Raw genomic sequence first — 10,710 nt, 5'->3', positions numbered from 1 at the left:
CCCTGGATCCCTGTCGAGGATTCTTTTTTTTACTTGATGGTAGCGTGTTCTCATTGTTCGACTTTTCATCGGAGCTGGTGGTGTGACGGCTTCGCCTCTTCGCTGCTGCTTTGGTTGAAACAGAGGGATTCTCTTCAGCTTGACTTTGACTACGTTTGGGAAGCGGCGTCTTGTCTTTTGCCAGTGGCGCTGGCTGAATGCTCTCTCTGGGGGACTCATGTTGTTTATGAGCTAGAACCATAAGAGAATTGGTTACCAATAAATAGATTTTTCTATTTTTTATGTTAATTTATCGGCTGTGCAGACCGAATGTGTGTTCAGCCACGGCGTCAGCGATAGGCAATCGGGGTGAAGAACATATTTACTACGTCACATGCATGCGCATGAACAAGCAGACACACAGCCAAATAAAGTTGTGGGACAACAATATCATTGCTGTATTTGGGACCGAGATGCATACAACAACCGGACGGGACAGAGACGAAAGAGGAGCGGCTGGCTTTGACAAGTGGGAGGAAGGAAGATGGAGTATCTTGTAAGTGGACTAAATTGTTTAGAACTGTTTTACTGTCAACTATGACAGCAATTAGCAGCAAACACAACCAACATCAGTCACCAGATTGCCTGGCGATGGCTTAGTAGCGGCTGCCAGGATCAGGAAAATGAGCATTTACCTTTATCGCTGGGAAGAAAAGCCTGGCCAGTTTTTCGAGACTTCTCCATCGGTGCTACATCCTGCGGAAGGTAAAATAAAAGTTGGAATAATAAATTACAAATTGACCGCACGTTTTGTACCCCGTTCTAACTGTACAATAAAAACTCGATTTTTCAAGTTTAGTGGACAAACAGTACACAGTTAGCGTGACTTATTCCTTATTTATTTATCGTCAGGAGAGACGTCCACAGCCCAGATGTGCACATGAACACTACTCCTTTTTCATGCCTTGCATTGCTCCTGTTTTTACTCAGCTAATCTTGTTGCGGCAGACACATTTTCAAATAATAATTACAATAAAATTTGACGTTGAAAATGCGGCCACAGAGGCATGATCATTCCGAAGATCACTTTAAGAATAATAATATTCTTTCAGGTCGGACAGACAATTTTAACATCCAATACATCAACACCAATAGCGATTTTTTTTTTTTTAAAATGCAAACTCCACTTGAATTTTTCAGTAAATTAGGAATTTACTCCAAGTAATGTACCTTTTTCATTTCTATGTATGAGGAAAGAGCAGAACAATTACTGTAAATGCTGTTCCACTAGATGTCAAAGTACAAATGTCATTCATGTAATAGAAGATTTTTGTTCCACTAACTTTTCCACTGGTAGCACTGGTGCGGCCAACATTTTCAGTTGATTTTCTCATTATGTACAGCAGCACTTTGTATGCAGCTTTTAAAGTGGTCTATAAAGAAAGTTGAGTCTTTTTTGGAAGTACAGGCGGCATAACCACACATGCCGATGAATGGTTGGCATAGTTTTGTATGAAATAAATAATGACATGCAGAATGTTTTACCGTGAGCAAGAAGATTGCCTGCAACAAGCAGTAGTTGACAATACAAATAGATTATTTCATATAATATCAAAACAGGACATAAGGAAATAAACTTACAGGGCTGAGGACAGCGGTGTTGTAACATTCAAAGATGGTAACATTCATGTCTGCGTCGAGAAAGACCCTGCCTCCTTTCCAATAATCCAGAGGTGGCTTGATCAGACGACCACTCCGAGTCACTTGTTGGGACGACGTACAAGTGGCCGCTGCAGAAGAAGCACAAAAAGTATGTCAAAAGAGTCATCAAATGATAATTCACCTCAATTTGTTTTTGTCTCGGACTTACTTGATCTGGCAATTATTCCCTCCGGTCTTTTCATCCGAGGGTTGAGAGCTGACGTCTCTGGTGTTGTTTTGGTAATTTTGCTTTTCTTTTCAGCCTTCACTTTTCTACTGCTGCTGCTGAAAGGAATCAAATTTGGCTCTGGATTAAAAAACAACCGACATGGTGCAATATTTTGAAATTTCGAACGGCATGCAGAGCAAAAAGGCACATTGACGTTCTCTTCCTAGCGTACTTAGCAGTTTTTCCAATCATAGCCAAGAACTTTGAAGTATTTTTGATGCAAATATTTACCATTAGTGGATTTAATCGTTAACAAAAATGCGACGGGGAATTGACATCACTCTTAGTGCCGTTTACAATGAGTACAAAATAAAGTGTAGCCAATGCAAAAGTAGTATACCAACATGTATTCATTCCTACAAAATATGTAGATAATTATTTATTAATATCTTGTTTTTTAATTGTGATAAATTGGAACACTATGAAGACAAAGTTTTGTTTTGTTTTTTATAATGAAAAGTGTGGAATTGTGGGAAAGGTTTGAATTTGGACTTTATGACCTACTGCGTTACACTAACGTACAGGTTAGTGAAACTACGGCTTGCTGGGACTTTCGTACAAATTTGGGTTATGGCGCCACCCAAGTCGCAAATTCCTTCATAAACCAAGAGCCCCCAACAAAACATCATCAGAACAATATGCACATGTGAAGTGTAGCAAGAAAAAAATGGTCTTACTCTTTTAATTCTGACAAGCACTTCTCATAAAGCTGTTTCCAATTTGAAGGGAACCCATGCGTAAACATCTTCAAAAGCCAGTGGGGAAAGTCTAACATGGTAAAACGTGATACATAGGTCAGTGAGAAGCTCATTCGACAGATCATTTTGTGAATGATTAGGTACACCTTCACAATTCAACACTCCATCCAGCTTACCCATATCCGCATCCAGATTCATCTTCCCCACCAAGACGTAAAGATTGCCAGACAATGTCTTCAACACAGTGCTGGAAATTCTCTTCACAATGATGTTGCTGTTCCATTGTGTCCTGTCCTCCCTGTACCAGATGAAACAACAACAGACGTGCAATCAAATTCTTCAAGTGGAATCTCACAGACAAAATAACACTTCTACACAGTATCAGTGATAAAAACAAGCAAATATTTAAATCTTGGATAAAAACATAATAATAATTAAAACAAACAAAAAAAATAATGTGTATATATATATATATATATGTATATATATATATATATATATACATATATATATTTATAGATACATATATATATATAAATATAAAAATAAAGACCTACATGCGGATTCCTTCCACAAACAGGCCATTACGATTCCTCCTCAGGAACCACTTTTGAAGATTAATTGCACTCTCCTGCCAAGGGAAAAGACAAAATCACTAAAAATGTGAAGCAAATTGATTTCAATAACAATAAACACAGAATATTATTAAAAATGAAGGTGGAATTTTACTCGAATAAACTAGTCATGGCCTTCAAGTTGTAACTGTGAAAATAAATTTAGTGTTTGGAAAAGGCAATGTCACTATTATAAAACGTTAGACTAATTTCACAAGTTACTATATGACAGGAAAAACTCGGAATAGTCCGAGAAAATTATCTGACCCCAAAAAAGTTACATTAAAGTGTTCTCAACAATTATATGACTGGTTTTTATTCCTTAACAAATGTACAGTGGCTGTTGATTTGATTTGAGACTCTAAAGCGACACATATTTACATATTTATATAGACTCAGCTCATAAAATAAAATGTGAATTTCTTTCCCCCATTTTTTTTTAAACACGAAATGTTCCCAAGTCATTATTTTCGAGAAATCACTACTTTTCACATAAATCTTTTAAAATAAAAGTTCCAACATTGGGGCCTACCTTTTATTTTCCCTAATGTTAAAATATATATATTATTTTAAACAGAAAATGACACCACCTGCATCTACTGGAGCGTGGAAGTTCCCACATCTGGTTTTAATGTTACACATACAAGCGATTAAACTGAATAATTTAAAAAAATATACCGGTCCGGTAATGAATAAAATGACTTCATTTTGGGCCCCTGAATGATTACAACAACAGCTGTGTTGAGTATTTGTTTACAGAGAGGAAAATCAACAAACGTCAACTGATTATGTGTGTGTGTGTGTGTGTGGGTGAGGAGGGGTTGACCGTTATTATATTTGCCTCAGGTTGCAATTTGTTAATGTGTACTTCTACTCACATTGGGTATTTTTGTCAAGTTTGACCTTTGCTTGTCCTTGAAGATTGACTTGTGTTTCTTTGGAATTGAGATGCAAGGCTGGTTGAGGAGGATGGGATCAAACAAAATACTCTCCGACACTTCAGTGGATGGTGAGTCCTCTTCGGGATGAAGTGCGTCTGACTGACTGTCAGCAATCTCCTGGGTGACTGGACTATGACATCCATAGTGGGCGTGCACGACTAAAATACAGTAATTAACACCGATTTTTGGACACATGTTTGGTTGATTTTGTTTAGGAGCAGACATTGACTTTTGTGTTTATGCTTACCTCCATCAAGGGGCTCACTTAGTTCCTGGCAGTCTTCGCTGTCTTGCTCTAGCTCTCTTCTGCTTACTCTCTCTTTCATGGAGGCAAACATCTTAGCGGGAGACATGAGTTTGTCCAAAGACACAGTGCACCCTGTTCGAAGCAATACGGACTTGTATTGAACATTAAAATGGCCTACTAAAAACAAGCAGTGTACAAATGACAATGACATTATCAAACAAATATTGCTAGATTGTCTGTCTACATGTGTTGTCGAACCTTTTTAGTTTAAACATTCGTTGCGTAAAGCGTTATAACGCTGCCACATAGATGTTATTCGCGAAACCAGTGATGATTTGCGCGACAGCCTCAAAAAGGGAAGTCAGAAATGGTCTTTAGAAGAATATGTAAACACAAAATACAATACAATACAACTTTATGAATATTAGGTTTGTATAATGTGAATTAAGCAGCGAAATTTGCCTGTTTTTGGCCATCTCGGGTAGCAGCCATTTTGCCATTTCTGCAGAGTGAAAATGACATCACAGTTGCTCAGGGCTCAGGTAATGGCCAATCATGGGTAAGCTTGCAAATGTCACAAGATTTCTGCTCCAAAGTCAAAGCAAAAAATAAATACATTTCACAATACAGTGTTATAATAATTTTATAAACGTACTATACTTTCTTTAGCCTTCTGTTAATGTGTTTACATGTAATCAATGTACGTTCTTCTAGTAATTTTGGTGAGCTATTTCAGTTTTCGCTGCTTCTGAACGTCATTCGCAATTTACATTAAAATGGGTGCCTTACTTTTCTTCCAGCATGTGCTTTTCGTTGGAGTGTTGCGATACTCTTTTGCCGTCTCCATGTTATCATCCTCGCTTACTGATGTGACATTGCTGCAAAGTGAGTTTTTCTCCACCTCAGTCACATTTCTTTTTCTCAGTTTCTTCCTTGCGTGGGAGAAATCGGACACCGGGGGCATACAGGCATCAATAGGCGAGAATTCGTTCTCGAACCTGCCAACGCTTTTGTCAACAATCTGTGGATGGTCCCTGGTTGAACGTGGATCTGTGTACACGCGAGGTGGATACACTGCCGTGGACTCCGTTAGATGTCTCATTGGCGATCTGAATCTATGCACAGTGTCGGATGTATATGGGAGATCCACTGGCTGGCTGTTAATTGGCGAGTATGAATCGCAAAGGTTTATCTTGGCAGTCTTTACAGGCGAAATAGTCAAAGCCTCCATCTCACCAAACCCGTGATGGAGTTCATTCGATTCCCAGATGTTCTCCTTTCGGGTCAAGGCTGGTTTCATTTGCATCGCGTATTTTTCTCCAACTCCGAACGTCATTTGTTCTCCACTCTGTACTCTCGATTTCAGCATAGCGAACACCTTCGCCGGAGATTGGAGTTGAGTGTCCGAACAGTGCATGACACATTGATACGACGCCATCGGTTTTGAAAAGTTGGATGCTAAGTTTACCACTGTAGCTAACTAATCATAACTGCCGCGTTTGGGCGAGGACCAATGACGTATTATGAAAAAAATCAGTACGTCACTTCCGTTTGTACCTTCACACCCCCCCGTCCTCTTCATGAATAAAATGATCCCGGTGTAAAAACTTGCAGATCTTCGTCTTTAAAAACACATTTTTTAGGACACACGCTTCCATAGAAACAAGAAAACAAGAAAGAGATGGGCATTTTACTGCCCTCAGGACAGATATGGCCCACTAAATCAGGCCCACCAAGCATTTACATGATCAAGACTCCTGTAACATTTTTGACTTGACCATTTTTAACCTGAAATTTTGATTTAAAAAAATAACGCTGGTTCATTGAATGTATTCCTTTATTTTTATTCAGCTTTTTCAATTAAGAGGCTCAGCGGTTCAGAGAATAGATAGTTGTAGAAAATGCTCAATTTTATTTGTTGTCCGAATTCATATTTATTTTTTCATCAATCTGGCTAACATAAAATCAAGTTATTATTTCTTTAATTCATTCATCTCATTAAATGTGTTCATAGATTTATGGAAAATAATTAAATTAAAATAGTCGTAATTTTTTAGGGATATACATTCAATGTGTTTTTATTTGATAAATTAATTGTAATTTTATTTATAATAAAACGAATTACAGAGTTATATATCTAATGACTCCGCATTTAGAAAATGGATAGCTGTACTGTATACTTACTTATATATGCATGTTAGAAATTATACAATACAATTTTATTCATTTAGCGCATTTCACAACAACTGCAGCTGTAACAAAGCACTTTCCATAATAACATAAAATAACAATAATCCAACAACACACACCATGTAATGTATGCCAAACAAGAAGACACACAGTGAGGATGCACAAGATGATTTATTATCATTAAACCATGAGAGGGATACTTGATTTCATGAAACATGACGTGAGGGAAAACGAAGTGTGACGCTTCCACTAGGTCACATGTCAGATTTGGGTTACAGCAAAAGGGGGTTTAACTGTGGCCTTAGCTGTGTTGTTAAACCAAAGGTGGTAGTTAACATAGTAGCCATTATTGTACATGTACAGCTTCTGATCAGTTGGATTGTAGTCCAGGTTGGAATACTTATCCTGGAAGCGCTCAAAAGTTATACTTATGTGCTTCTCTTCTTTGGTTTTAGTGTCAAATGTGAAAAATATCTCCTCATTCCGGATGTCAACTGTCCTGACCGCATAAAGAACACCGCACACCATAAAGACGTTGTTAATGCCTGGTTTATAGACACTTGTCTGCCATATTTCCTCAATCCCAAAAGACTCTTCGTTTATTTTCGCAAGTACCATCTTGCCGTTCGACTGATCTGTGGCATATGTCACCCAAAGGCCATTCTCATCCGAAGCAAAATCAAAGATCTGATTCCCATAATTGGCGTAGGAAAAGGTTGAACTTGCCCCAGGAATCACTCTGGATTCATACGTCATGCTGGTAAAATTATATTTAGCCAACCCAAATGGACTGTAGTTCTGATAATATAATGTGTTGCCACGGACTATATAGTTACTGCCAAGACCATTCCACCCACTTGATATGGTGTGATGCAGGAAAGGGTTTCTTAAAACCAGATTTCTGTAGTTAGTGTAAAACTTAATGTCATCTATGTACGCAGAGGAATCTCCAGAGAACCAGTACATCGACTCCCGGTCAGGAATTGGCTTTGAGTCTTTGCCCCAGCCTCCGTATATATTGGAGGGACTAAGATGAGCATTAATTTGACTCACAAGAGGCTTGCTGACCTTGAGGATACCTGTATGATCGCAGGAACCTTCATAAAGAGAGAGAAACATGTCGTTAAATTTATTCACCCGCACGCATTCTATGAAATGTATGGTCGAGCTTACCAATGTTGGGGTTGAAGATCTCTTGGTGGCGTCTCTCACACTCCTCTAGCTCCATTTGGATCTTGATGTACTCTCGGCGTGTCTGGAGCACCAAATTCTTGTCATGGGTCTTCTCTAGCTGGTCAAGGGTTTTCACCATGGCTGTGATCTGAGTATAAAAAAAACTGCTTTGGTGAATAGCTAACCCAGAGCTGGCTAGACGAGGGACAGAGCCATTGTTGGGTTATTTATCACCAGCCCATTGGATCACATGGGATCAAAATGATCGACTCATACCGATGAGTCAAATCCATTAACAACTTTCTCCTGTCAAGGGGTCACCATAGCAAGTCATAAGTTTGGCACAGACTTTACACCAGAAGTCCTTTCTGACACAACCCAGTGCACCCAATTGCATTGGTGGACCATCCATTAAATCAGGTGTGGGCAAACTACAGCCCGGGGGCCACATGCGGCCCGTTAAACGTTTTAATCCGGCCTGCCGAACTTGAAAAAAATTAAATGAATAAACCTTGTTATTGTTTTATTTTATTTTCTATATACTGTGGTATGTCAAAGACAGATATTTTTGTTGTAAAGCTTTTGTTCATTTTCATTTAAAATTAAATGTATTTCTTTTCTCTGATGAGGTGAGGCTACCAAAACACTCAATCCGGTCCGGCCCCTCTGTCAAATTTTAGAACCCATTGTGGCCCACCAATCCAAAAGTTTGCCCACCCCTGCATTAAATCCATGTAAATAAATAAATAAATCAATAAAAAGTCCCGCAACAGCTCACCAAGCGCTCTGTACACTTACTTACCTCTTCGTGAAGAGACTGGAAGACGGTGGTAGAGCTTTTGAAAGAAAGCTTCAGATCCTCAATCAGAGCCTCTACTTGCTTAATCTTCACCTCCATGTCTTCCAAAGTGGCATCACTAATGGCATCAGTTTTCTTTTCCAGTAGCTCAATTTCCCTTGTCAGCTCAATGATCTTTTCCGCATATTGTGTCATCTTCATTTCATAATCCTCGATCTGAAATCATGGCGAAGTCTCGTTGTCAGTTGTTCTTTACCATCGATTTGTGCATACAGTGAAGCCCCAAATATCGCAAAAGATACGTTCAAAATCCACCTGCAATGAGTGAAATTTGGTGACATGGAGAAAATTCATTTATTTATTTTTTTTAAATGTTTTACCACTGGCGAATTATTCAAAAACACATTCGACCTCTCATATAAAAAAGTTACACGTATGAAAAATACTTTTAAATGACATTTTAAATGTGTTTTAATAAAAAAAAAATCAATTGAAAGTATGGAGCGTATACAAAATATCGTACTTATCGTAGTACTTGTGTGTTAGAATGTGCGTTTTAGAAGCGGGCTGCGATGTCACTGACTGCATGTGACGTGGCAATAGTCATTTAAAAATATATATATAAAAAAAAAACTTTTATACGCCATTTGTGGCTCCCCTTTTCCACTCGTGAGGGTATTACAATAAGTGGTGATACTACAAAAATTAATGAAAAAAAAAACAATCGAGGGGAACACTGTTATTTCATTAATAATGGATTACCTTGCCCATCTCCAGCTCCAGCTTGTGGGAGATCTGCTCGGCTGCCTGCTCCACCACCGCTAAATCTTTTATGGGAAACGTCGAACTTGGCAAGAAGGCATCACAGGAGCAGGAGTCGGCACCACCACTTCCTGCTTCAGCATTCACACTCAGTTCATGCCACTGGCTCAAACCCTAAAACATGGACGCATTGTGTGGATTGAAGCTCAAAAATCATTAAAAAAAAAAAAAAGCATTCAAGTCATATACTTACCCCCCAGGCAAGTGTGGAGCCTAGTAGAACAAAGACATACAGAGGGACAATCATTCTGCAACAACCCGGTGGGTAATAATGACACCGAGGCCCGAGTCGACGACGCTTATATAGCCCATTTAAATGTCTTAAACGATGTTACACCTGTCCAAGTTCACAGCATTGTTTGCTCAGATACAGGACAAAATGAAATTTATCTTCAGCAAACAGGAACTGTCGTAATCTCAAGACATTAGTTTGAAATTATCCACAGGCATCAGAATTCACACTCGCTATGGTTGGGCGTGTTGAACACCTGACAGAGTTCCCGAGCAAATGCTTTGTGTCGGCATGCTTCTGACTGAGCACGACCTTGAGAGGTTGCCTGAACTATTTGATTTATAATTATATTGCAAGGATTAGTCATATCATGAACACATTCACCTATGAAGGGAAATTCGGTGTCATGTCAGAGAATGGAGTCTAAAGCTGGACTAGATCCTGGATGGACTGCAAAAAAGTAAGGAGTAGAAAGCACAAACCCGTTTTCAAATTTAGAAGAAGTAGAAGCAGAAAGTTGACAGAAGAATGACTATTGAAGTGAATAACAAACAGATACCTGTAAAATCGATGTATTGTAATAAAGTATTTGTACTTTAAACTTCTTATTAATGCTTTCTTGAAATAGCTGGTTTCTGAAGCAGAATTATTTAAGACAAATAACAAGAAGAACAAAATAATTCCGACATGTTTTTGTTTATTACGTTTTCAGAGTAAAAGAAATTAATTTGATTAATATAATTTAAATCACTTACATTGAGACACATTTTGTCACTGTGTGTCTTTTTTTATTTAGTTTTTTTTGTCTTAGAATTTAGTTTCATGATTTCCTTGTTTCTTTGACTGTCTTATTGCAGTGCTTTGCAATTATTTTCTGAAACGCCCCCCCTATCAAGATGAAAACAATTTGCGCCCCCACCCCACCATCCACTCTCAGCCAGAGCTATAAATAAATAAATAATAGCATTTGTCTATCAAATAGTTATAGCTACACCTCTGCATAACATTGTATCCTTGTTAACATAAAGAAAACAAAAAGAAAGAGATATGGTTCAATTTACAATAACCTTATTAACATTGTTGAT

At 38.3% G+C, this 10,710-nt stretch overlaps 2 protein-coding genes across 3 annotated transcripts in view; both read right to left on the bottom strand.

Moving 5' to 3' along the window:
• The window catches only part of mis18bp1 (MIS18 binding protein 1), a 12,241-nt gene extending 6,334 nt beyond the window's left edge, over positions 1 to 5,907 (bottom strand). Inside the window, exons 1-10 of one of the 2 annotated variants that reach the window (XM_088315593.1) lie at positions 5,199 to 5,907; positions 4,410 to 4,541; positions 4,100 to 4,320; positions 3,165 to 3,238; positions 2,784 to 2,905; positions 2,587 to 2,677; positions 1,850 to 1,965; positions 1,621 to 1,769; positions 675 to 735; positions 1 to 231 (exon numbers count right to left, since the gene is read on the bottom strand). The exon at positions 1 to 231 is cut by the window's left edge and continues 883 nt beyond it. In XM_088315593.1, coding sequence (XP_088171719.1) covers positions 1 to 231; positions 675 to 735; positions 1,621 to 1,769; positions 1,850 to 1,965; positions 2,587 to 2,677; positions 2,784 to 2,905; positions 3,165 to 3,238; positions 4,100 to 4,320; positions 4,410 to 4,541; positions 5,199 to 5,847 — 1,846 coding nt within the window. In that variant the 5' untranslated portion in view covers positions 5,848 to 5,907. The remainder of the gene's footprint in view (positions 232 to 674; positions 736 to 1,620; positions 1,770 to 1,849; positions 1,966 to 2,586; positions 2,678 to 2,783; positions 2,906 to 3,164; positions 3,239 to 4,099; positions 4,321 to 4,409; positions 4,542 to 5,198) is intronic. The other variant, XM_088315602.1, reaches the window with a different exon arrangement.
• A 941-nt stretch (positions 5,908 to 6,848) lies between these two features.
• Positions 6,849 to 9,342, bottom strand: olfm4.1 (olfactomedin 4, tandem duplicate 1). The gene is given in 4 exon segments (XM_088319434.1): positions 6,849 to 7,696; positions 7,773 to 7,920; positions 8,575 to 8,787; positions 9,334 to 9,342. Coding segments are annotated over 4 exon segments (1,218 nt in total).
• Between the last annotated feature and the right edge of the window lie 1,368 nt (positions 9,343 to 10,710).

The sequence above is a fragment of the Idiotropiscis lumnitzeri genome, chromosome 1 (assembly GCF_059441095.1).
Source record: "Idiotropiscis lumnitzeri isolate Australia: NSW breed Sydney's pygmy pipehorse chromosome 1, RoL_Ilum_1.0, whole genome shotgun sequence".
In the NCBI taxonomy this organism is placed as follows: domain Eukaryota; kingdom Metazoa; phylum Chordata; class Actinopteri; order Syngnathiformes; family Syngnathidae; genus Idiotropiscis; species Idiotropiscis lumnitzeri.
Note: the sequence above shows the minus strand (reverse complement) of the source record. Positions and strands in the feature narration are given on the sequence as shown.